Raw genomic sequence first — 26,520 nt, forward strand, 5'->3', positions numbered from 1 at the left:
TTTTAACGAGTGGGCGTTTTCCCTCCCCTTGGCCCTTGCTGGGAGGACCAAAGGTTTACAGACTAAGGCATGATCCAATTACATTCCATTATTTAAATTGTCTTCACCTTTTTCCTGTATACCATATTTGGCCTTTTTTCTGAACATTAACTTTTTCACCTGCCTGTTAGCAACGTCCCCTTTGTTCTTTTCTAGCACTCACTCAGAAGCTTTTTTCACCCCCACCCCTTCCCCACCTACAGAAGCTTTTTGCCCTACTACTTTTTGCAGAACTACTATTGAGTTGACAACCAGGTCTAGTAGTCCAACTGTTCACACTGCAGCCTCCCACCTCTTAGGAAGAAGAAGCACTTCACAAAGTTGTTCATTCCACAAGAAGGCTTTACTTATAGTTGCAGCATAACACTATACAATACTATACACAGACTAAGCACTAAGATGAAGCTAAGATCACAAAGATAACTAAAGAATATATACAGCGTTCTATACACTGCTTTATATATTCAAGCAGGGTACTTTGCCCAGCAACAGTCTTCCAAAGGAGCAGTCACAGTCTAATCCAGCAATCACGTTAAAGGTGATTCGCTTCGTCTCTGTTGCTAACTAAGCTATTTGCTATCCTAGGAAATGAACTCCATTTTGTTTACATATCATGACAACTTCATCTAGTAGCTCATGCACTGCCCTGGCTGTAGACTGAAACCCATTATCAATCATTTCGGACAGATTTTTCAAAACCTCTTCCAGCAGATAAACTCCCCACTGTGGAAAAAGAGCTCTCAGGATAGACCCAGCTCAGAAGTCACAGAATCATAGAACCATAAAGTTGGAAGAGACCACAAGGGCCATCAAGTCCAATTCCCTGCCATGCAGGACTATACAAACAAAGAACCCAAACAGGTGGTCATCCAGACTCTCATTAAAAACCTCCAAAGGAGACTCCACCACAATCCAAGACAGTATATTCCACTGTAGAACAGCCCTTGCTGTCAAGAAGTTCTTCCTAATGTTTAGGTATGTTTAGTCTGAAGAAGAGAAGATCAAGGAGTAACATGATAGCCATGTTTAAATATTTGAAGGGCTGCCATGTTGAAGATGGAGCAAGTTTGTTTTCTGCTGCTCCACAGACTAATAATGGATTCAAGGCTGCTGTGCCCCCATTGCTGCTCCCTCCCCCCATGGTAGCTGCACTCACCCAAAAACCTGGGACAAGGCTGCGAGGAAGCACTGGAGCACTGGGCCAGGTAGTATTGCCACAGACAGAGGCAGCGAGCAGGGAAGACTAGTGCCACCAGGGAAGGCAGGCGGGCAGGAGGCTGGCCTGGGAGGCTGACAGTCAGTAGGAGGGAGGGGGATCTGGGCGGGGCCAAGCGGCTGCTGAAAGCCCACCACAAAATAGCCATGCCTGCCCCTCGCCTTGATGACTTAGGAGGACAGGTGAGTGAAGGAGCCAGTGAGGGATCCAGTAGGGCCCAACTGACAGCACACAAGCCAATGGAAGCCCCACTTCTGGTGACATACTATCCAGTGACTCCTTGCTGAATGTCAGTGCACCTCAGAACCTCGAACCTGGCTCAATACTCCACTGGTAACCAATGCATAAGAACAAGTCAGCTGGATCAGACCAGAGTCCATCTAGTCCAGCACTCTGCTACTCGCAGTGGCCCACCAGGTGCCTTTGGGAGCTCACATGCAGGAGGTGAAAGCAATGGCCTTCTGCTGCTGCTGCTGCTGCTGCTCCTGAGCACCTGGTCTGCTAAGGCATTTGCAATCTCAGATCAAAGGGTCAAGATTGGTAGCCATAAATCGACTTCTCCTCCATAAATCTGTCCAAGCCTCTTTTAAAGCTATCCAGGTTAGTGGCCATCACCACCTCCTGTGGCAGCATATTCCAAACACCAATCACACGTTGCGTGAAGAAGTGTTTCCTTTTATTAGTCCTAATTCTTCCCCCCAGCATTTTCAATGTATGCCCCCTGGTTCTAGTTTTGTGAGAAAGAGAGAAAAATGTCTCTGTCAACATTTTCTATCCCATGCATAATTTTATAGACTTCAATCATATCCCCCCTCAGATGTCTCCTCTCCAAACTAAAGAGTCCCAAACGCTGCAGCCTCTCCTCATAGGGAAGGTGCTCCAGTCCCTCAATCATCCTTGTTGCCCTTCTCTGCACTTTTCTATCTCTTTGATATCCTTTTTGAGATGTGGCGACCAGAACTGAACACAGTACTCCAAGTGCGGTCGCACCACTGCTTTATATGAGGGCATGACAATCTTTGCCATTTTATTATCAATTCCTTTCCTAATGATCCCCAGCATAGAGTTTGCCTTTTTCACAGCTGCCATGTATTGAGTCGACATTCCCATGGAACTATCAACTAAGACGCCCAAATCCCTTTCCTGGTCTGTGACTGATAACACTGACCCCTGTAGCGTGTATGTGAAGTTTGGATTTTTTGCCCCTGTGTGCATCACTTTACATTTTGCTACATTGAACTACATTTGCCATTTCTTAGCCCACTCACCTAATTTATCAAAGTCCGCTTGGAGCTCTTCGCAATCCTTTGCGGTTCTCACCACCCTACATAATTTGGTATCATCCGCAAACTTGGCCACCACGCTACCCACCCCTACTTCCAGGTCATTTATGAATAGGTTAAAGAACAATGGTCACAAAACGGATCCTTGGGGGACACCACTCCATTGTGAGAATTTCCCACTTACACCCACTCTTTGCTTCTTGTTTCTCAACCAGTTTTTAATCCATAGGTGTACTTCCCCTTTTATTCCTTGATTGCTGAGTTTTCTCAATAGTCTCTGGTGAGGAACTTTATCAAAAGCCTTTTGGAAATCCAAGTAGACAATGTCCACTGGTTCTCCCTTATCCACATGCCTGTTTACACCCTCAAAGAACTCTAGTAAGTTTTATTATTTGCTGCATTTTAACTTAACTTATTTTAAACCTATATGTAATTATAATTTCTGTTGTTCACCGCCCAGAGCCCTTCGGGGGTTGGGCAGTATATAAGATTAATAAATAAATAAATAAATAAAATAAAAATTTGTAAGACAGGATTTGCTTCTGCAAAAGCCATGCTGACTCTTTCTCAGCAGGTCTTGCTTTTCTACATGTTTTATAATTTTATCTTTAATGATAGATTCTACTAATTTACCAGGAACAGATGTCAAACTGACTGGCCTGTAATTTCCCAGGTCTCCCCTAGATCCTTTCTTAAAGATTGGTGTGACATTGGCCATCTTCCAGTCTTCAGGGATGGAGCCTGATTTCAGGGATAAGTTGCATATTAAAGTGAGAAGATCAGCAGTTTCATGCTTGAGCTCTTTAAGAACTCTTGGGTGAATGCAATCTGGGCCAGGGGATTTGGTAGCATTTAGTTTATCGATGGCTGCCAGAACTTCTTCCTTGTCTACCACTATCTCCGCTAGTTCCTCGGATTCGCCTCCTAAGAAGCTTGGTTCAGGTGCAGGAATGTTCCTCACCTCCTCTTGGGTGAAGACAGATGCAAAGAATTCATTCAGCTTCTCTGCAATCTCCCTGTCATCTCTTTTAGCACACCCTTTGTTCCCTTTGTCATCCTAACGGGTCTACTCGCTTCCCCTAGCTATTTCTACTTTTGATATACTTGAAGAACTGTTTGTTGCTGGTCTTGATGTTCGCAGCCATGAGTTCCTCATAATCCTTTTTTGCTTCCCTTACAGGTAACTTGCTTCCTCTTTTTTGCCACCATTTTGTGTTCCTCTCATATTCTTCTATCAGTCAAACTGGACTTCCATTTTCTAAAAGACATTTTCTTTTTTCTGATGAACTTTCCTCAACCTCTTGTTAACCATGGTGGCTTTCTTTTGGACTGGGTGCTGCCTTTTCCTTAACCTTATGCAGGAACACATTCCAGCTGGAAGCTTTTAAGACTGTGTTTTTTAAATAACCTCCAAGCATCTTGGCGGACAGTTTTGACTTCCTCTTGATTTTCCCTTTCAGCTTCCTGCGTACTATCCCCCTCATCTTTGAGAAATTTCCCTTTCTGAAGGCGAATGTAACTATATTAGTAGTTGTCACTTTTTCGCATGCTGAGATACTGAATCTGACAGCATTGTGGTCGCTGTTCCCTATCGGCTCAACAACACTGACTTCCTGCACCAGGTCCTGGGTCCCACATAGAATTAGATCTAGGATCACCTCTCCCCTGGTTGGTTCCACAACCATCTGCTCTAAGCCACAGTCATTTAGCATATCTCCTTACTATGACCTGAACATGCATTTTAAAATCACCCATTACCACTACATTTTTGTTTTTGTTGGCTTCTCTAATTTCACCTGGTGGAGAATTGGTTGGTTGTGCTCCTGCCACAGTGTTCTAGCAAGAAGTCATGCAGATACATTCTAAACCAGTTGGGTCAGTCTCAAAGGTAGCCTAGCGTAGAGCAAGTTACAATAGACTACCCTAGAGGAGGCCATTGCATGGATCACTGTAGCTAGAATAGGGCGCAACAAGTAGAGCTAGTAGCCTGGCCCGGCTTAGATGACAGAACACCAGCCTAGCCACATTTTTGAGCTACCACAGAGAAAGAGGCATCAAGTATCACATCCAAACTGTTGACTATTGGCGAAGGTGTTGGCTGCGTCCCAGCAAGAGTTAGCAGGTAGCCCCTCTTCCCCGCACCCCAGCCTCAATCTCCCTGACCCAGCCACACAATGTCCATTTTTGATGGATTTAGTTTCAGCTGGTTGTGTTTCAACCACTTCCCCATGTCCTCCAGACATCTGGCCAAAGCATTCTGAGTAGTGTCTGTCAAGCCACCCATCATCAGATACAGCTGGGTGTCATTTGCATAATGGTAAATGTTAAACTGTTTCAAGGAAAGGATTGTCCCTAATGGGATGTTGCACACCAAGTGATATTGTGGTGATGTGCTCTCCACTACCATCATCCTCTGGCCCTGGCCCTGTAGAAATGAGATCAGCCAATGTAGGGCTGTCCCACGTATCCCAACACTTGCAAGGCAGTGAGCCAAAAGACTGTTATTGACGGTATCAAATGCTGCTGTCAGGTCAAGCAACAACAGCAACATCGACCAACACTGTTCTAGTTCAGAAATTGTCTATGAGTACTACCAAAGCCAAGGTAGAAGCTGGACTGAAAAGGTTCCAGTATCAATGTGTCCTCCAAGAAGCACTGAAGCTGCACCACAGCTGCTCGCTCAACTATACTACCCTGGAATGAATAATTGGACACTGGACAGTAGTTGAATAGATCAACAGGATCCAAAGATGACTTCTTCATGAGCAGCCTTGCCACTGCCTCTTCCAACCCCTAGGAAGACCCCAGAAAACAAGGACAGATTGATTACATCTGTTGGGAGAGAACTCAAAATGTTTCTCTCATGTGTGGGTTCTTTGATGTACACGAAGATTGCTACTGTTACTAAATCTCTTTCCACACACTGTGCATTCAAAAGGTTTATCTCCTGTATGGGTTCTTTGGTGTACACGAAAATTGCCATTGTTTCTGAATCTCTTTCCACACTTTGAGCATTCAAAAGGTTTCTCTCCTGTGTGGGTTCTTTGATGCACATGAAGTTCTCCACTGCTGCTGAATTTCTTTCCACACTCTGAGCACTCAAAAGGTTTCTCTCCTGTATGGGTTCTTTCATGCAAATGAAGATGGCCACTGCAACTGAATCTCTTTCCACATTCTGAGCATTCAAAAGGTTTCTCTCCTGTGTGTGTTCTTAAATGCATTTGAAGGTCTCCACTACGTCGAAATTTCTTTCCACACTCTGAGCACTCAAAAGGTTTCTCTCCTGTGTGGGTTCTTTCATGCTGATAAAGTTTGCCACTGTGAGTGAATCTCTTTCCACACTCTAAGCACTCAAAAGGTTTCTCTCCTGTGTGCGTTCTTTGATGTACCTGCAGAGTACCACTTTGACTGAAACACTTTCCACAATCTAAGCACTCAAAAGGTTTCTCCCCTGTGTGGGTCCTTTGATGTACATTAAGACTGCTACTGTGACTGAATCTCTTTCCGCACTCTAAGCACTCCAAAGGTTTCTCTCCTGTGTGCGTTCTTTGATGCACATGATGTTTTCCACTGCTGCTGAATTTGTTTCCGCACTCTGAGCACTCAAAGGGTTTCTCTCCTGTGTGGGTTCTTTGATGTACACGAAGATTGCCACTGTTACTGAATCTTTTTCCACACACTGAGCACTCGAAAGGTTTCTCTCCTGTGTGGGTTCTTTGATGTAGATGAAGACTGCCGTTCCGACTGAATCTCTTTCCACACTCTGAGCACTCAAAAGGTTTATCTCCTGTATGGGTTCTTTGATGCACATAAAGATAGTGACTTTGATTGACTCTCTTTCCACACTCTGAGCACTCAAAAGCCTTCTCTCTTGAGTGGGTTCTTTGATGCACATAAAGATAATGACTTTGATTGAATCTCTTTCCACACTCTGAGCACTCAAAAGGCTTCTCTCCTTTGTGAGTTCTTTGATGTAGATGAAGAGTGCCACTGAGACTGAATCTCTTTCCACACTCTGAGCACTCAAAAGGTTTCTCTCCTGTGTGGGTTCTTAAATGCTTTTGAAGGTCTCCACTGTTACTGAATTTCTTTCCACACTCTGAGCACTCAAAAGGTTTCTCTCCTGTGTGCGTTCTTTGATGTACACGAAGATTGCCACTGTTACTAAATCTCTTTCCACACTCTGTGCACTCAAAAGGTTTCTCTCCTGTGTGGGTTCTTTGATGTACACGAAGATTTCCACTGTTACTGAATCTCTTTCCACAATCTGAGCACTCAAAAGGCTTTTCTCTTGTGTGGGTTCTTTGATGTGTATGAAGATGGGAACTTTGATTGAACCTCTTTCCACACTCTGAACACTCAAAAGGTTTCTCTCCTGTGTGCGTTCTTAAATGCGTTTGAAGATCTGAACTGCGGCTGAATTTCTTTCCACACTCTGAGCACTCAAAATATTTCTCTACTTTGTGAATTTTCCAATGCAGATGAAGATGGCCACTACGCCTGAATCTCTTTCCACACTCTGAGCATTGAAAAGGTTTCTCCAAGGTGTGGGTTTGTAAATTCTGTTCAAAATCAGTACTGCTATGGAATGTCTGTCCACATTTATGTGTCTTCCTATCGGAGAGATTCTTTTCATTTTTCACTGAGCAGCTATGCATTTTCTCTGCTATATGGATTCCTTGGTGCCTACTGAGCTCTTCTCCACAAAGGAGGCTCATTCCACACTTCCAGTTATTATTTTTTCTAGTGAGCTTTTGCTTTTGAGTTTGACTTGAGACATTCAATTCCCAGTCCAAGCATTTGTATGTTTCCACTGCCATGTCAACTGCATCGTGGAAATCCCCCTTTTGGAAAGGAATGGTTTTTTCCATCATCTTTTTTCCATGGCTTCTCTCTTGCCTCTCTGGTCTCTCTTGATTTATGAAGTGACACTGAGAATCTTCTTTGTTGTCTATTTTCAGTGAAAAGCCATGGAATTCCCCAACCATCTCCTTGACATTTTCTGCGGGAACAGAGAGATTGAATCAGCAGTCATGCAAGGGGGTGAGCCACCAATCAGCCACTCTAGATTAATGGGTGTGTGTTTTGCTTCCATGATCAAAATTTCTCATTCCCATCCTCTCAACCTGAGCCAGTCATCACATCTTTTCTCCGGCCAGGGACTCCAGTAGTGCTGTTTATATATTCTATCACACCCCTCTTCCAAACTTCCCAAATTACTTCTAGGAAATAGATGGCAGAGAATATTTCCTCCTCCCTTCACATTTTACTTCCCATGCAGATATTTTCATGATTAGATACAAGAAATGTCTACGATGATGAGCCCTTTGATTATACAGAGTTTCCATACTGGGATCATCGCAGACATCAGAACCTGGATTGAGCCTCACAAAATGTGTTTCCTGGCATCAGGAGGGGAGTACCTCATTTGGTGAGTCCTACATTTCAACAGGGACACCCACTGTTTTTTTCAAGAAGTGCCAGTTGTTGATGGGGCAGTTAAGGTCCAAAGGTATCTAGGTCACAGCTATAAGGAATGGTTACTGGGGTTTTGGCCTTGTTGCACCTCCTCCACTTTTCCCTGGAATTCTGACATGGCAGGGTGGTGGATTACCTCAGCCTTAACAAAATGGTTCCTACCACTTGCAGGAGGTGGAACCACCCACAACATGATTGCCACAGTCTACATTCCTGAGTTGCGGTTGCAAATGTTGTCAAAGTAACATTTTGTAAATATTTGCACAGCCAATCAAATCTCCAGTAGTCCATTTATATTGACTAGGTCCCACCCACTCCCTAAAAAAATTTGGTCAGTGGCACAAAAGATATCAGTAGGGAGCTATGGTGCTCAGGTTCACCACATTAGGGCCAACTGGCCTAGTTGAGTGCAGAGACTCACTCTGGAGCCCGGGGACAAAACCTGAGTTTGGCACGCGCCCCCCTCCAGTATGTGTGGCCACCTTCCCCCACCATGACCAAACAATAACTTTTTGCACCAGCTCACAAAACACCTCCCACCCCCAGAAAAACATACATGGCTTTCTCTCCACCAAATCTCTTTCCTAATTTTGTCCTCACACCAACCCCTATGAGGAAGGTTGTTAGCTTGAGAAACAGCTCCAAGCCAGTGCAAGTCAGTATTAAGCATGTAAATCTCTCACAAATCACCCCCCAGTAAAACATTTACCAAACAAATGTCAGCATCATTTTTCACAAAACACCTCCAATGGAATCCATCCTCAAACAGCATCACTTTCAATGGTGTTTAAACTTGGGAGCCCAAATTCTTCTCTAAAGGAGAATTAGTCCCTAGTTAAACATTGAAAGTGATGCTTTCGTAAGTGGATTCTCCCCTACCCTGAAACAGCATCACTTTCAAGGTTTGGAGATTCGGATGAAACAAATACCACATTCAGATGAAACAAATACCACATAAAAAGCCTGAAGGGAAAGTTTAGTGTGGTATATTGTCCATGTCCCAGGGTGGGGAACCAATCATTTAAAGTACTTGGGTGGAACTTGCCATGCAAAGGTGTGTAGTTGAAGTGCAAAATTTCATGTGGCCATGGGTGGGGCTACTGGCCCAGTTTTTTTTAAGAATTGCTTACTGGGAGCCAGGCTTTTACAATTTTAACATCTCTTCATTCCCATTTAAGTTGTCCTGGTGTTTGCGGAATTTCAACCGCCTCCCTGTGCAGTCTGACATAGTAAAGCTTCTAGAGACTGTCCAGAATTTCAGTGTTCCTCAAACAAAATATTATGCCAGTTTTGTTTTAACTTACATGTTCTGCAACCGCAGATTAGGATGGTTAAACCCGACGAGTGTCTCTTCTTCGTGTTCTTAATAACGAGGTCTGAATGTCATGCGTTTTGTGGTTCCTATGTAGACCTTTCCACACACCACTACAGGTGTTATGCAATATACCTCCTGCCACAGAAGTGAGGGGGTCTCTCCTTGTCCTTTGCTGAGCATAAGACGGTTGCTGTATTTTCCTGGTGCTTAAGGTTTAGAGGCCAGATGGTCTACTCAGGTAATGTGCTTTAATCATCAGTTCTATTTTGGATCTGTGATTCCCTTGATGTATGGTAGAGAATGCTTTTCCAGTGGTGGGCTGTTTCCTCCTCAGTCCTCTGGGTTTTCCTTGGCCTTAAAGCTCTTCTGATTTCTGTAGTGGAGTAGCCATTAGTCTGGAGAGCCTAGTCTAGATGGTTGATTTCATCAGGGAGATGAGGTTCACAACTGCTTTGCACGATCTGTCAGAGTTTTGATTATGCCCTTTCTGTATGTGTATTTATTTGGAGTTTTATGCAACACCGACCTGTACATGTGTTGGTTTTCTGTATAATTGTGTGAAACTCTAATTGGTGGTTATGGGTCATGAAGACCAAGACATACATCTAAAAGGCAGTTTCCCTCTTTTCAGTTTCCATGGTAAATTGTATGTTTGGGTGCATGCTATGCAGGTGGTTCTCAGAAAAATTCAGCAGTTCCTCCTCACCATGGCTCCAGATTGTAAAAGTAAGTCATCCACAAATCAGAAACCAAGTTGCAGGTTTCCTGGGTGCTGTTTTGAGGGCTTGTTTCTCAAAAATGTTCCATGTAGAAATTGGCTATCCACTGGGCTGAGGGGTTTCCACACCCCATTGGTCTGATCATAATAATTCATTGTCCCATTGGAAGTAGCTGGTTGTTAGGCAGTGTTGAAATAAAGCTGTGATGTCATCTGGCAACATCTGACCTATGAGTGCAACATTGAAATTCACAAACACCAGGACAACTTCAATAAGAACAGACGTTAAAAATTAGCAAAGCCTGGCTCTCAGTACTTAAAAAATGGACTGATAACCCACCTGAAATACACTGCACTCAACCACACCATTGCATAGCAAGTTCCCCCCAAACACTCAAGGATTGGTTCACCACCCTGGGACATGGACAATATACCACACTCAAACTCTCCCTTCTCACTTAGACACAGTGTGTAACAGACTTTTCTCTGTGATACACCTCTGAAGATGCCAGCCACAGATGCAGGTGAAATGTTAGGAACAAAATCCACCAGACCACGGCCACACAGCCCGGAAAACCCACCAGAACCAGTTGAATCCAACCGTGAAAGCCTTCGACAAAACTTCCGTTGCTCTCTCTGAGCGTGCATGTGCCCAGTTCCAAAATGCAAGTTCTCTGTTTGTTCTTATCCCACCAGTTCTGTTTGTTCTCATTCCACGGCTGCCTCCAAATTATGACGGAACAGCCTTGCTTTGCATGGCAGCACATGGTCCCGAAAATGGCTGCTGCCTTTACAGCTGAGGCAAGAGGTCTGCTGCTCAGCAGAAGGAAAGGAAGAAGAGCCCTCGCCCCTTCACTCACAGCAATTTATCAGATCCCAGACCCCACCCTCCTTTGAACTGGTCAGGCTGGGTCAAGATATCTTTTCCCCTGGAACACTTCCTGATGGTTCATCTGGAATCTCTAAAGTCCTCCAAATCCATGATACCTGATGGGACGAGGGGAGGAAAGAAAAAGAAAAGGAAGGGGAGGAGCTATTTCTCCACAAACCCAGAGACTGTTCTAATGATACCACCCGAGTTTGGTGAAGTTAGGTTCAGGGGTGCCAACGTTATGGACCCTCAAATGGGTAGCCCGCATCTCCTGTTAGCTCCCATTGGAAACAATGGGGAATGGGGCACCCACTTTGGGGATCCATACTGTCAAGGAAGACTCCACAGTCCCCTTCTACTTGAATTGCTTATTGATTCAATACACTCATAGAAACTTCTTTTTTGTAGTTTATTACATATAACAGGCAAGCTTACAAGTTGCTCTTAACCCAATTAACAAAAGAAAACTTCAGGGAAAAAAAGCTAACTGGGCTTCAGCTTCTGTTAAACTCCTCACTCACTAACTGCCCTTCCTGTGTTCTGGAGCCACATCCTCCAACTGGACACCCTCTAGAATGTTCCTGGTCCTCTACATGCCCTCTTTCAGTTGAAATTTAGGGGCTAAATGTCTCAAAATTTCAGTTAAGATCCAATCATATCCATACAGGTAGACGGTATATATAATTAACCACACTCTGACTCCACTTAGTGTATCAGTAGCACACATTGTCCTACCCCTTACATGTCTAATCTCCAAGATTCATAATCTTGTAGGGCTAAGGGACCATCTCTCAAAATAATGAGCATTGTTGTTTTTTCATCTTGCTCAAAAAGGCCAAAGGGATTATGGTCAGATCTTACAATAAACTTAGACCCTATTAGGTAAGGATGTAATTTTCTTTTGATTGCCCACAAATGGCTTAGGCATTCCTTCCTCGATGCGCTGAGTATGCACATTCTGTGGGTAACAGCTTTCTACCAAGAGAAAACTATTGGATGTATCGAATTGGTCTTCGCCTTTCTGAACTAATGTAGCACCCAAACCTGGTTCCAAGCATCGAGTATACACTTCAAAATGGTTTGTTAAAATCTAGGAGCAACTAATACTGGAGCATTTCATAACAGCTAACCTTTTACCCCTGGCCAAAAGTAGGTTTGACATCTATCGCCTCCAAACAACTTTAAATGGAGTTAAACGCTTACATAAGTCTGATAATGGTGTAAGTTAGTTCACTTAGTTGAGGGGTGGCTGAACTTTCTATAAAAAAACCTAATGCTAATCCTAAAAGGACTGAATATCCTTTTTGTGGTTGGAATAGGGCCAATTTTTACTACTGGTAACCTTAGCTTTAAAGAGGCTTAATTTGACCAAGGCCGGCCACAGTGACCAAGGTATATCACCTCCTTCCATCCAAATTGACACTTATCAGGTCTCAAAGTTAACCCAGCTTCCTGAACCTTCTGCAAAACCATTACAGATATGTTTCAAATGGATTCTCCCAGGAATCAGACATGATGGCTATATCATCCTGATAACCAAAAGGCATAATCTAACCCAGTATTAAGAACCTTATCAATCAACCTCTGGAAGGTTTTGACGCTCTGCTTAACCCAAAAGGCATTCTCTTTAAATTGAAAAAATGCCCAAGCTACCCATACAAAAGGCTGTTTTCTCAGAGGCTTCTTTAAGTTGGGGAATTTGCCACACCCCTCTGAACAGTACAAGGTGCTTATAAACTTAGCACTAGCTAATCTTTCCACCCACCCTCCAAACGGGGAGTTGTGGGATAAGGATCAAGAGTTGTCATTAGATTTCAATCTTCTAAAGTCTACACACAGTCTACTGAATTCAGGGAGGGTCACCCTCAGACCCTAGACTTTGCTTTTCTTCACTAGTACCATGGGTGCTCCCATGCACTGTTACTAGGCTCAATAATATCCCACTTCAACATTTGTTTAACCTCCTTTCTCCACAACTTCTTTCATACTTGACAGATAATAGGGTATGAATTGTGGTTTTTATTAGGGTGCTGACACTTCAGTGTCAATGTGGTGGAAATCAGGTGGAGATCAAACCTGGCTGTTCAGGTAAACAACAATTCAAAGGAATCCTTTTAACAAATGTCTAACTTGCTTACATTGCCTCCTCTGATAAACCATCTGAAATTGAACTTTACTCACATCAGAACACTCCTCAAAATTCCATTCCACAAACTCATCTCGTTAGGGTGAAAATAACTTGTAATTGGAAAAAGCATTACAGATTCTCTCACAATGGTGTTTCAACTCTATTCTGCATGCACAGTTCTCTGCCCATCATCTTCTTGAATTACATAATTGTCATTGGGTAAAACCTGTACATTTCCACATAAAGGTCCCTCTAAGCCATTATCCAACTGAATAATAGGCTTTATCCACTGACAGTAATAAGAAACTTTATTACCCACTGCAAAGCTAGCGTGGTCTAGCCTGTAACATCCACAAAGTAGGTCTTTGTTTTTGCTGAGCCTGTTTCTTAAATTCTCTGCTGTAGCTGTCCTTGCACTTCCTGTATGAGTTCTTTTGTAGCTCACAGGAAATATGCATTTACATCCTTTGGGACAAAAGAGTTGTCAGTAAAGTTCTCCCAATTTGTTCTTAGCTAAGCCCAAAAGGACCCTCTGATATCTCTACCAAACAATAACTTTGATTTGGACTAAATCCTAGGCTTTCTTGGACTGAATCAATGAGAGCAAACGGCTAAATATGGTACCGCTTTGATCTCATGAATTGGAATGTTTTTCAGGTACATAAGACTTCAACAATTGTCCTAGAAGTTCTGAATGGCCTTCCATCAGTAAACCATTTGACTGAGGGGTTATAATGCCGCCACTACAGGGCATGCTGAACCCTCAGCTAACTCACAGAAAATTTTCATCACCCAGACATCAAATTAGAGGGCTTGATCAGTCATTAGTAAATTTTCTATCACCTGCATATGTGGACACAAAATTCCATTTAAGGTCTTAGCAGCACTAATACATGTAATAACTGCTCACACAAAAGGCACAAGGAAATCTGGTTGTATGGTCAACTATAACTCCAATATACTGTTTTCCTAACTACTTTTAGGTAAAGGGACCTAAAATGTCCAAACTGACCCTTGCAAAGGGTTCATCAATTACTGGTGTAGGGTCGTAGCTCACACACTAGTTCTTGTTAGTAAGTGTTTCAACCCGCTGACATACATCTCATGTCTTGCAAAAAATCCTTAACTGCTTTAGTCAACCCTGGCCAAAGACTGCGGCTTTGAATTCTTTCCATAGTCGCTTTCTTATTCCTAGGTGTCCAGCCAATGGGACACTAAGTGAGCTAGTTCTAAAATTTGCTTCCCTGTACTTTCTTGGAATTACTAACTGTAAGGTTATTTCTTTTCCTTCTCAGAAAGAAGCCCTGCCTCCATTTTTTTATGGCGTATACAAATAAAGCCGAAGGACATATAAATCTCTCAGGATTTTCTTTAGATACTTCCTCCAGAAGCAACTTTTCTCTGCCTTTTCACATAACTCTTTTAAAGAGTAGTACATGATCTTTGTTCATTTTTTAAACTGTTCAGACCTTTCACTTGACTATACATTTTTCTTTATCCCTCAAAATGGAAAGTTTCAACTTCCATAGCTGGACTAGGAGTGCTTAATGACTCATCTTTCTTTCCCTCCAATTGTGAGCTTAGTTAACTCAGCTTTTTGCTGTCAACTCCACTTCCACCTAATTTTTTTCTTTTGCTCACCTATATTTGACTTAAGTTTTTCCGAGTTTTAGGAATCCTAGTTGGAAACTTTTCACATGTACATCTTCTAATTTCCCTTTGAGCCCCTTCTGTTTCTCTCTTTTTCTCGAGTGCTTGTTTTGTTTCTTGACCTAGTAACTACTCGCTCATTTGTCTAGATTGTACAACACATCTGCTCCAATTATAAAAGGCATACTCAGAAACATCATGTACAATGGCATATATAACCTTTCTCAATTCTGGGGAGTCTGATATGAATCCAGTACTTTAAATCTAAGTACATAGGGGTCCTTCTACATGGGGTAAACCTGCATCCCTTCCCACCAACTGATGACTTATTTTAGTTTTTAACAACTTTCTGTTGATAGAGACTTATATCTGCCCCTGTGTCAACAGAACCTTCCACCCACAACTTCAAGTAACACCCTCACTTAGCCCTGAGATCTCCAACCCACCGTCTCCTGTTCCTCAGATATCACACTATTTACATCAAATCCAGCTGTAACTCTCCCATTCTCACTCTTGGTTTGCTTGTTCAGTGGATTTAACAAGTTCTTTCATCACCAGCATATCTCTTAGTTGTCAAGCTAAGAGTTTCTCCAGGACTTAGCAGAGTTCTTCATACTACCACGGTGACCCCGAGAAATAGCTCTTCTCCTTCACTGGAACAAGTAGAACTACTCCTGATTGAATCATTAATCTCCTCCCAATCTTCATTTTTTTGCACCAAACCCGATTGATTTCCAACATGTTGCACCCTTGCTTGTTTTCTCTCTTATTTCTTGCACATTGGCAGATTTGTAAGTGACCCCTTTCTCCACACAAAAAAGCAGATTATATTCCTTGGTGTATAGATCTCAAGCCGGTTTTACTGGGCCTTTGGAAAGAGATTAGTCCTTCTCTCTGAAACAGAACTTTTTCTCCATCTCTTTACTTACGTAAAGCTCAATATTTCTCGGGTTGGTTTTAAACAATTCTCTCTTCTCTGATACAAAAGCGTGCTGGTTTTCTTTCCTTGCTTTCTTTTATGGCGGCCATCTGGTCTGCAGCATGCAAGCAATGTTGCTAGATAAATCCTGGAAGTTTCTCTTTGCCAAGCTTGAACAAGAGCTGAGATTTCTTCGGGGAGTGTGTGAAAAAAAATTGCTCTCTTTGCTATCAAGTTGCAAAAGTCTTCTATGGACTGAACCTTTGCAGCTCTTATACCATTCTGTTGAACTATAAGTTTCAATCCCGAGGCCATAAAAAGCGAACATAGCTCTCGCTTCCTCTTGTGGAAAGCTCCCTCAGTTCTTCTCTCTCAACTGGATCTCAGATTTTCCAAAATCTGGCTAAGGGCCTGCCTTTTAAAAAAATTCCTCATAGGTGGCTTCTTCCCAAGTGTAAGTTCACCTAATAACTGAGCTAAAATCTCCAGCAAGCGCCATAGGCCATAACGCCCTCACTTGCTTCCTCTTTAGGGAGACTTCTATTTTCTCTCAAGGCAGCTTCCAAACAGAAGCTAAAAAAAAGCTTTCCACTGACTCACCCCTTCTGCTGGATACCGCTGGGGAACTGTCTCTTCTGCCAAGTCGCAGTGCGACTCACCTCTGTCTATCCAAATGCACCAGCAAGTTCATGAGTGGTTTCTTGTCGCGATGCATAAGCGCTATGTGCACTCTTCATCCATCCCTCTCAGTGCTGGTTGGTACCTGAGGGAATGGAATCTGCCTCGCTATCTATACTATCCCACGTCTGGTTGCATTAACTCTGGGTAGTCCTCCTGGGGTGTACTACAGGACGCTTTTCTTGGTCATTCTCATCCCATGTCTCTCAACTCCTTTGCCATTCCAACAGCTGTCCCAAGTGGCTTCCCAACTCTTGAGCTACCACTCTGCTCGCTTGATTCTGGCTCAGCTGAGAAAAAAAAATGGTGTGTGCATATTCTGGAGCTCTTCCAGTGTGACCTGCACCCTCATTCACTTTTTTTTAGATCGAGGGCTCTACTACTGGTTAGATCCATCATGCACATTCAACTTTAGAAATCTGTGGTTTGTACTAGAGCAAATTTACACTCTTTGCTTACCAACAAAGAATGCTCCTTCACTGAGTGTATTTCAAAATCCCTCCGCTTGCCACCATGTCAAGGAAGACTCCACAGTCCCCTTCTACTTGAATTGCTTATTGATTCAATACACTCATAGAAACTTCTTTTTTGTAGTTTATTACATATAACAGGCAAGCTTACAAGTTGCTCTAACGAATTAACAAAAGAAAACTTCAGGAAAAAACGAACTGGGCTTCAGCTTCAGTTAAACCCTCACTCACTAACTGCCCTTCCTGTGTTCTGAGCCACATCCTCCAACTGACACTTTCAGAATGTTCCTGAACTCCTCACACATACCTTTGGCCCCCCTGAACCAAACTTCACCAAACTCGAGTGGTATCATCAGGACAGTCTCTGGATGATACCCTGAAATTGAATAGTGCCACTGCCCATTAGCCCAGGGTAGGAACCTCCCAGGCTCTCAGATGTTCAGGAACCAGGAACTGCAACCATCAGTTTTCGTCAGCATGGCCAATTGGCCATGCTGGTAGGGGCTGATGGGAATTGTAGTTCCTGAACATCTGGAGAGCCGCAGGTTCCCTACCCCTGCACTAGCCTAATCACTGCGCCCCCTGCAGGCCAGAAACTGAAAAAACACTTAAAAATAAAAAATATACAAACCAGAAATTTTTGCCGCCCCCCCCCCCCCAAAACCGGTGACCAAGGTACCCCATGTCCCTAGGGAAATACACCTCTGGTTGAGTGATCTAGGAAATAGGAGGTGGGGCATTGTCCTCATCCAGCAGGGGTATTCTCAAGTTAAGAGCCCCTTTCCCCTGGAATATCCAATATTTTAGAAAACCATAGCCATTCAAGAGCTGCAGGAGAGCTCAGAAGGAGCCTCTGAACCTCCCAGATTCCAGGCTCCAGAAAGCCTCAGTAACCAGCAGGGTTTATAATTCAACCAAAACCAAGAGTTCTAAGAAGTAATCAGAAATCCTCCATGGTTATTCTTTCCTCTGAAGGATACTCACCTGCAGCCAGCTCATCGGGGAAAGAAACTGTCTCTTGAGATTGTCTTGAGATACTGTCCATCATCCCTTCGTATGGGAGGCTTTCTGTCTCCTGTGTAGTCTCCTCTACATTTTTAGCTTTTTTGGCAGAGAGAGAAAAAGTCCGGATTCTTATATTAAAAAGGAAAGAAATCCAAGAGGAAACATTCTGGAAACATGGTCAAAAGCATAGCACAAAATCCCAACCACTAGAAATGGGACAGAGCCATTCCAGATGACAGCCAGAGCAGATGGCAATAATCCCAGGCAGGTAGAAGAGTGTATTGTAAAGGTTGGCAACTGAGAAGTTAGGATGTGGCACCTTCCAGAATCCTTTGAGGGCCTCTCAGCCCTGACCTGTCTTCAGGCCAGGATCTTTTGAGGGCCTCTCAGGCCTGGCTTGACATCTGGCTTGGACTATGGCCACAACATTGCCCTCAACTGCTCCTGGGACACCCACGATGCTTGAATGGTTCTACCAGGACATGCTGAACATCTCTTTCCCTTCCACCCCACCACCTCGAGACCCCCAGCAGAACAAAGTAGCAGGGAGGCCTAAAAGTGAGCAATGCTTGTCAAGATTTTCAATCCGGCATCATTCTAATGGCATTAATTTTCACCTTTGGCTACTTTGAAAGATCCTTACCTAGAAAGACCAGGCTCCAATAGTTCTCTAGCATTACTTCCCTGTAGAGAGCTCTTTGGATTGGATCCAGCAGGGCCCACTCTTCATCAGAGAAATACACAGTCACCTCCTCAATGAAAAATGGACACTGAAAGAAGGAGAGGAGTTCCTCCTCAGAAATCATGACAGCCAGAAACTGTCTGGCTATCCTGCACCTCCCAGAGATATTCTGGGAGGGGCAGGATGGAGAACTGGGCATGGGTAAAGGGAGGGGCATTCAGAGCCTCTCTCACTCAGACAGAAAGAGAATAAGCCCCCCACCTCCCCTCCGAGAAAGAAGGGGGTAACCAGCTGTTCCCTGTTCATTTCCCCTACCTGGACTGGAGGAGCAGCAGCAAACTGATGGGTTGACATAGTCTCTTTAATGCCTGCAAATAAAGAAAAATTAGAAGACCATAAGAAAAGCCCTGCTGGATCAGACGAAAGATCCATCAGGTCAAGCGATCTGGTCACACAGTGTCCAACCAGGTGCCCCTATAAGAATCCCACAAGCAAGATGATTGAAGCAGCATTATCCTGTTTGTGTTCCACACCACCTAATTTAAAAGACATGCTCCTCTGATAACTTGGGAGACAGGAACTATGACTAGTATCCATTCTGACTAGCAGCCTTGCAGAGCCCTATCCTCTGTGAACATGTTCGCTCACCTCTTCAGAGTTAGCCTAAATATTCCATTGTATTTTCTTGGTTGGCTCCAGCTTTATCCACCCTCATTACCTGGGCTGTGAAACCTGGTCCAACCTACACTCAAGAGACCTTGGGATGATATTAGTAAACGGTGGGAGATGTGGGATGGACTAAACATCCACGTATCAGACTTCTGAGACAGGTTATTACTGTCCCCTTAACTCTGGAGCTCTAAAATTTCAGATGGGCGTTTTCATCCTGGCACAGACGTCCGTGCTTCCCCTTTTGGGTCTCTTCCATGTGCCCTAATGTTTAGACTTGCAGGAGAACAAGAAGGGGCTGGAAATTATGTCACATGACATGTCACTGTCACAACTAGCCAAAAAACCAGTTGTGATTTTAGCATATCATTCGATGCTTCCCAAAATCGAAGGTAATACCAATGGGTTTCCAGAGTGACTGCATCCAGACTTTTGGTCAGACAACATATCACGTCCACCCCAATACCCTCCCCTAGCTGATGGGGTACTAAAAACATGGTCTCTTGTTTCTGACTGTGATTTGCCAAATGCCCTTGGAAAACCTTTAAGCAGGGCACTGCAGTCATTAATTACCCACCTTTATATCTATTAAGTCACAGCTGACATATGGCACCCCTGTAGAGTTTTCAAGCGAAGACACGCTTGGAGATAGTTTCCCACTTCCTGCCTCCACGTCATGACCCTGGTATTCCTAGGAGGTCTCCCATCCAAATACATCCAAGGGTGAGGGATGAGTGTGGGTGTGATTGGCTCTGGTCACCCAGTAACCTTCCATGGCGCAAGTGGGGCTTTGAACCTGGGTTTCCCGTATCCTAGTCCAACATCTTAATAACTGCGCTGGCTCTCGCCTGGCCCCTAGAAACTGATTTTCAATGGTGTGTTGCCCTAGAACATGGAGATTAAGTTTATTAGCTGTGGCTGATATTTACAACCAGATTTGTCTACTTTTTGTTTCAGTTGTCTTTATCATCGAATGGAAGAAAGGTGAAATATATTTTCGTTCATGTGAATAAGGATGTATTTCACCTCTATGAATCTGCCTAACCTCCCTTCAAGTGAGTGGCCATCACTACATCGTATTGCCCTGAGCTCCAGAAATCACTGCTCAGTGCAAAAGTTTTTTTCAACCTCCGGTTCTAAATCTTTTATCCAACAAATCCACTATTTCCACAGTACCACCTGGGTGCAAGTCACCTTTATTTTATTTATTATTTATTTATCAGATTTATATACCGCCCTCCCCCAAAGTCTCAGGGCGGTGTCCATCAATCATAAAAACAATTTAAAACATATAATAATACATAAAATACACATTTTAAACTTGCTGTAGATGGCTGGCCCTCAACCTCTTTGTGTACCTTAATGGAGGCCAGTATGTTCTTATGGCTGTTGGAGATTATTCCTGTTGGCCAAATGCCTGGCATGGAACAGGTTCAGTTTTACAGGTCTCCGCGGAAACTCTGTAAGTCCACTTGCTAGGTCTGATCTCACTAGGAAGACTGTTCCACCAGGTGAGGGCTAGAGCTATAAAAGCTCCTGGGTCTCTTGTAGAGGCTGTGCCAGATCAGCCTTGGGGCCAGGGATCACCAATGATAGAGTCCTCCTCGATGAGCGGAGGGGGCCTAAAGGGCGAGCATCGAGAGACGGTCCCTCAGATAAGCAGGGCCAAGGCCACAAATGGCTTTAAAGGTCAGTACCAAAACTTTAAACATGACACGGTACTCGATTGGCAGCCTTTACCATGTGCGAGGGCATCTTGGCCATGCTCCTGGGCCTGTGCTCTCTGCCACTCACCCTGAGGAGCTCCTTCTGCCTCAGAGAATTTAGCTTCTGTCTTCATGGATGGACCCCACATCTGAAATAGCAAGAAGGGGGATGAGAAAGAAAAGGCTGAGGATACGAATCCTGGACCACTCTGCGGTCCCTTCTGCACATGCAGAATAATGCACTTTTAATCCACTTTCCCAACTGTTTGCAAGTATGTTTTGCTATCCGTACAGCTGCAAAGTGGTTTGAAAGTGGATTGAAAGTGCACTGTTCTGTATGTGCAGAAGGGGCCTGAGACTCTTCACCCCAGCAGCAGCCTGCTGAGCTGCTTCAATCACAGAGGCAAGAATCAGGGGTAGATTTTCATACCAGCCTAGTGAATTCTCCACAGGCAAAAATCTCTATCAGGGAAGCCTTGGGTGAAGGTCATCACTTGAATAGGGTGAATGAAACTTCCTCACCTCTTCTCCCTGCATCTTCTCCTCTGCCTGACTCAGAAGGAAACCTCTGACACAGCACTGTATTTCCGGAGGCAGGATGAGCAGGAACTGCTCCAGGATCACCAGATCTATCATCTGCTTCTTGGTATGTCGCTCTGGCTTCAGCACATGGTGGCAAAATCCATTGAGCTGGCTACAAACCTCTCGGGGCCCATCAGCATCATAATAACAGAACTGCTGGAAGTGTTGTCCGTATACATCTGAGTTCAGGGTGACCTGATCCAGGGTCTCTGCCACAGCTCGTTCCCTGAATTCAATACCATTCCCTGTTGGGATTGAATGGGGGCCCTTCCTTGATCTCTTGCCAATTCCAGGTTGTTCTGGGTCTTGCTCTTCCATCTCCTTCCCCATCTCTCAGGAAATCTGTAAGCGTGGAAAGATACTCTTATTCACATGACTATTGAGGGGTGGAGGGAGGGAAAGATATTACAAAGGCAGCAACACACCAATAGAGAAGGGGGCTACGTTGGAACAGAAGGGGCATCTTTGTTGTACTTTGTGGGTCAGGATTAACATCATTGTTTTATATTACTAATCAAGCATTCAAAAGATATGCCTATTTTGTTCTTCAGGGGGATAAAACCATCTCTGTCAGGCTGCTTAAAAGTGGATGTTAGGAGTCTGACCTCCAATGTTTGCAGATCAGTCTGTCTAAAGGGCTTCATCTCAAGATACGCTGGAGCCCTGGATAAAATGACTGAGAATCGGCAAACCATTGTGGATATCTCCAAAATAGGATGAATGCAATAGGCAGCACCTTTGTGCGAGGAGCCAGCAGGCAGGCAGAGGGGTGCCGGGATTTGTGAACAGGGAGTGTGTGTGTGGTGGGGAGGGGGGGCATTGAACTCCAGATGAGATAGTGGGAGCATAACGTGTCGTAGCTAGTGGGGTGCCAGTCGCCATCCATGGTTCTCCCAAGTGACTGAGCCAAGGAAACCTTCCTGGGCCTCCTGTGACTTTCACGGCCGAGGACCCCATTGTGCCGTATTTCATTTGTAAACATTCAGATCCCGCCTTTCTTCCCCCACAAGAACCACCAGGACGGCTAATCAATTTAAAAAGATAGACATAACAAAACCAAATTTTAAGAGCATTTCAACCCCCCACCCGCTCCCCCCTTTAAACACAAACACGGAAGGTTACTAGCTCTGCCAAGATTGAAGCGCTTATCCTCCCTCGTGACTTACTCGTGAGTAAACCTTCCCAGGATCTGGCTGCCAGATCTGAAGCCCCCCCCCGTTCCACATCTGAAGCCCCCCAGTTCAGTAGCGAAGTCCCTCCCTCCAAACAGCCTTTCCTCTCATCCGCCTTCCCTCGTACTCGGCCGCTCTAGCAAACAGCTCGGTAGGTTTAACCCTTGCAGTGGTTCAGGCCATGCAAAATTCTTCTGCCCTTCCCTTCAGATTCGCCCAGAAGCCCCTGGACAAGACTTCCGCCAGCTGCCTTCCGCGATCCCCCATGCAGCTGAATGGGGCTACTCTGGAGTAACTCTGCACAGCGTTGCGTTCCCGGGGGATCCCGTGCTTTTCAGCCATCTCACATAATGGCAGGGGCGGGGCGGGAGGGGAGTCAGGTAAAAGCCGGAACCGGAACAGGTATTAAAGATGTAATAGTTTCCTGTATTATATACTAATATTTTAGTGCAGCAGGAAATATGAAACAAGAATGTTGATGAACTGTTGCACTAAAGCTGTGAAAATTTACTTTTGAGTGTTATATGAATTTGAAGATTTGTCGCATGAATTATGCAAACATATTGATCAGATATAAGATCAAATAAATTAGACATAGAGAAGACACAGTAGTCGTTATAAAAAGTTTATTGAATGTTCACAGCTGTAGTGCAACAGTGCATTAATATTCTTGTTTCATAGTTTCCTGTATTAACAACACTTCAGAACGATATTTAGGGTGGTGAGCGGATGGATCAGTGTTAGGTTTGTGTGTGTGTGTGTTTTGGGCCAAGATTAGGAGAGGAGTCAAGAGAAATTCCCAAACTGTGCTCTCCCCTGTAAAGTCTGTGCATCAAGCACTGATGTACTTTTTACACTGTGTATTAGAGTCTCTGACATTCTACAGCGTAGCAGATGCTTTAGTTAGAAAGCCATGTCTAGATTTCCCTGCTGGCCTGTGTAGGACCCCGGGTGGCCTTTGAGAAGCCCTTTTCAAAAAGATTTTGTTGTGCAAGAGCAAAAATCCCTCTGCCCATCATCCTGGGTCCAAGGAGAGGCCTGGGGGATACTTCTAGGAAGTCCACTAATCATAAGGTTGGAATAGTTGCGTCCCTGTCATTTATCTCTATCTTCTGGAATGCTAAGGTAAAAGCCTTTGTACATAGAGGTTCCATTCTGGACTCTTATGCTGCATGTGTATGGCCACGTCATGCGCCATGAGGAAACATCTGTAGCAAAGACAGCCCTGCACCTTGAACCTGGTGGAAGCCACCCACTTGGCAGACCCAGAAAACGGTGGATGTGCACAATCAATGAAGACCTGCGAGCAAAGAACCTTACCCCAGAAGTCACTCAAAATCGTCACCTTTGGAAGAGACAGTTGCAAAATTGACCCTGCATGCAGCAAACCAGTTCAGAAAGAAGAACGGTGCATGTGGCTGAGAAACTATTGTGATACTTCCTGAAATGCAAGACTAGGGATTCCATGGAAAAACGGAGAGGGATTGTTTTGTATTTGCCTAGAAATGACATTTGTATGTATTATTAAAGGCTTTTGGGGCCAGAATCAACTGGCTATGGTGGGCTTTCTGGGCTTCATTGCAGTAACAAAAGCTCCCAGACCATCGTCATACAGCTTGGGAAATGCCAAACAGCCAATTACACTGGAAACAACTCAACACCCAAGTGATTCCAGCCATGAAAGCCTTCGACAATACAATTACACTTGTGTCAAGTAATAAATTTTCGTTTGTGTATTTGTGAAAAGGGCCCTTACATTTAGGGTCATTTTCAGTATGAGCAAATATGGTAATTAAATGTCTTGTTTATAGTTGTGTAGCTTTTGAGTTGTATGGTTATAGCTTAGTAGCAGCTTCTACTGACATTTCTCACACCTATCTGTTGCTGGCATCTCTGTGGAGTATCTCTAGCCAGAGATGCAGGTGGAAATGTCAGGAGAAAATGCTACTAGAACACGGCCATACAGCCCAGAAACCACACAACACCCCAGTGATTCCAGCTGTGACAGCCTTCGACAAAATGTCTAGTTGTTAACAACAGAAAATCTTTCTGGCCTTTCCTCTAAGATGCTCTGATTGGGTTAGTAAAAAAATCCAAACTTCACATACACGCTGCAGGGGTCAGTGCTATCAGTCACAGACCAGGAAAGGGATTCGGGCGTCTTAGTTGATAGTTCCATGGGAATGTCAACTCAATGCATGGCAGCTGTGAAAAAGGCAAACTCTATGCTGGGGATCATTAGGAAAGGAATTGAGAATAAAACTGCAAAGATTGTCATGCCCTTATATAAAGCAGTGGTGCGACCGCACTTGGAGTACTGTGTTCAGTTCTGGTCGCCACATCTCAAAAAGGATATTGAAGAGATAGAAAAAGCACAGAGAAGGGCAACGAGGATGATTGAGGGACTGGAGCACCTTCCTTATGAGGAGAGGCTGCAGCGTTTGGGACTCTTCAGTTTGGAGAGGAGACGTCTGAGGGGGGATATGATTGAAGTCTATAAAATTATGCATGGGATAGAAAATGTTGACAGAGAGAAATTTTTCTCTCTTTCTCACAAAACTAGAACCAGGGGGCATACATTGAAAATGCTGGGGGGAAGAATTAGGACTAATAAAAGGAAACACTTCTTCACGCAACGTGTGATTGGTATTTGGAATATGCTGCCACAAGAGGTGGTGATGGCCACTAACCTGGATAGATTTAAAAGGGGCTTGGACAGATTTATGGAGGAGAAGTCGATTTATGGCTACCAATCTTGATCCTCTTTGATCTGAGATTGCAAATGTCTTAACAGTCCAGGTGCTCGGGAGCAACAGCCGCAGAAGGCCATTGTTTTCACCTCCTGCATGTGAGCTCCCAATGGCACCTGGTGGGCCACTGCGAGTAGCAGAGAGCTGGACTAGATGGACTCTGGTCTGATCCAGCTGGCTTGTTCTTATGATGGTTATTTTTGGCCTTCTTTGTCACAACACTCCTGTTCGGTAGAAACATAAAGGTGAAATGGATGATCTCCAAGATTATCTAGCGATCCAACCCCCTGCACAGCACAGGAAATTCACAACTACCTCCCCACCAATGATCTCTGCCCAGTATCCCAATGATTTCTTGAGAGCCAAGAGGATGTAGGTGTTAAGAGTGGTAGACTCTAATCTGGAGAACTGGGTTTGATTGCTCACTCCTCCATAACAGCAGCAGACTCTTATCTGGTGAACAAGGTTTGTTTCCCTGCTCCTACACATGAAGCTTGCTGAGTGACTTTGGGCTAGTCAGAGTTCTCAGAATTTTCTCAGCCCCACCTACCTCACAAGGTGTCTGTTGTGGAAACAGAGAAGGAAGATTATTGCAAGCCACTTTGAGACTCCATACTGGAGAGAAAGGCAGGGTATAAATCTAAAATGCTCTTTTTTAATATTATGTATATATGTACGTGTATTCTATATAATTATATGTATATGTAATTACATAAACTAAAATTACATAATTATTTAAATTATGTAAATAAAAGTTACATTTTTAATTAAATTTATTATTATAATTTATTTCATTGGCCTTATATGTGGATTCATCTTTGACATTATTGATAGTTCATGCAGGTAACTTGCCCAGCAAATAAATGGACCAGCTCAGCCCTAGTGCCAAGTCCAGTGGGGATCCCATGCTAGTCTGCTGCAGTGAAAGCTAAAAATCTTATGTTTGTGCTAAGAGAAGGTCAGCAAGGGCATGGAAGTTGTACTGGGCAATGGAAGAGGCAGCATCATACAATGATGTTGTTGCAGTTATTCAATAACAATAATGTTGCTGGTTATTATTAATATTCTTGTGAGTTCTCCATTTGCTATGAAGAATGATGGTGATACTTGTGGGCATGAACAATCTTTTAAAAGACCCAGTGCTGAGTAAGAATTGAAAGGCCTGAGTTCAAATCTCCACCATCGCCAT

General features: G+C 43.9%; 1 protein-coding gene across 14 annotated transcripts in view; it reads right to left on the reverse strand.

Annotated features, from left to right (window-relative positions):
- Positions 1-22,934, reverse strand: part of LOC125431670 (oocyte zinc finger protein XlCOF6-like) — a 59,943-nt gene extending 37,009 nt beyond the window's left edge. For 7 of the 14 annotated variants that reach the window (XR_007244332.1, XR_007244333.1, XM_048494685.1 and 4 more), the window contains exons 1-7: positions 22,576-22,934; positions 21,350-21,751; positions 20,862-20,976; positions 18,768-18,820; positions 18,414-18,540; positions 17,750-17,866; positions 6,614-7,540 (exon numbers count right to left, since the gene is read on the reverse strand). Coding sequence is in view for 12 of the 14 variants with exons in the window: in XM_048494685.1 (XP_048350642.1) it covers positions 6,614-7,540; positions 17,750-17,866; positions 18,414-18,540; positions 18,768-18,820; positions 20,862-20,976; positions 21,350-21,739 (1,729 nt within the window). In the remaining 2 variants the exon portion in view is untranslated. Of the gene's footprint in view, positions 1-5,637; positions 6,205-6,466; positions 7,541-17,749; positions 17,867-18,413; positions 18,541-18,767; positions 18,821-20,861; positions 20,977-21,349; positions 21,752-22,575 lie in introns of all 14 variants that reach the window. The other 7 variants (XM_048494689.1, XM_048494688.1, XM_048494687.1 and 4 more) reach the window with 3 other exon arrangements.
- Positions 22,935-26,520: the final 3,586 nt, after the last annotated feature.

Source organism: Sphaerodactylus townsendi, linkage group LG04, assembly GCF_021028975.2.
Source record: "Sphaerodactylus townsendi isolate TG3544 linkage group LG04, MPM_Stown_v2.3, whole genome shotgun sequence".
NCBI classification, from domain to species: domain Eukaryota; kingdom Metazoa; phylum Chordata; class Lepidosauria; order Squamata; family Sphaerodactylidae; genus Sphaerodactylus; species Sphaerodactylus townsendi.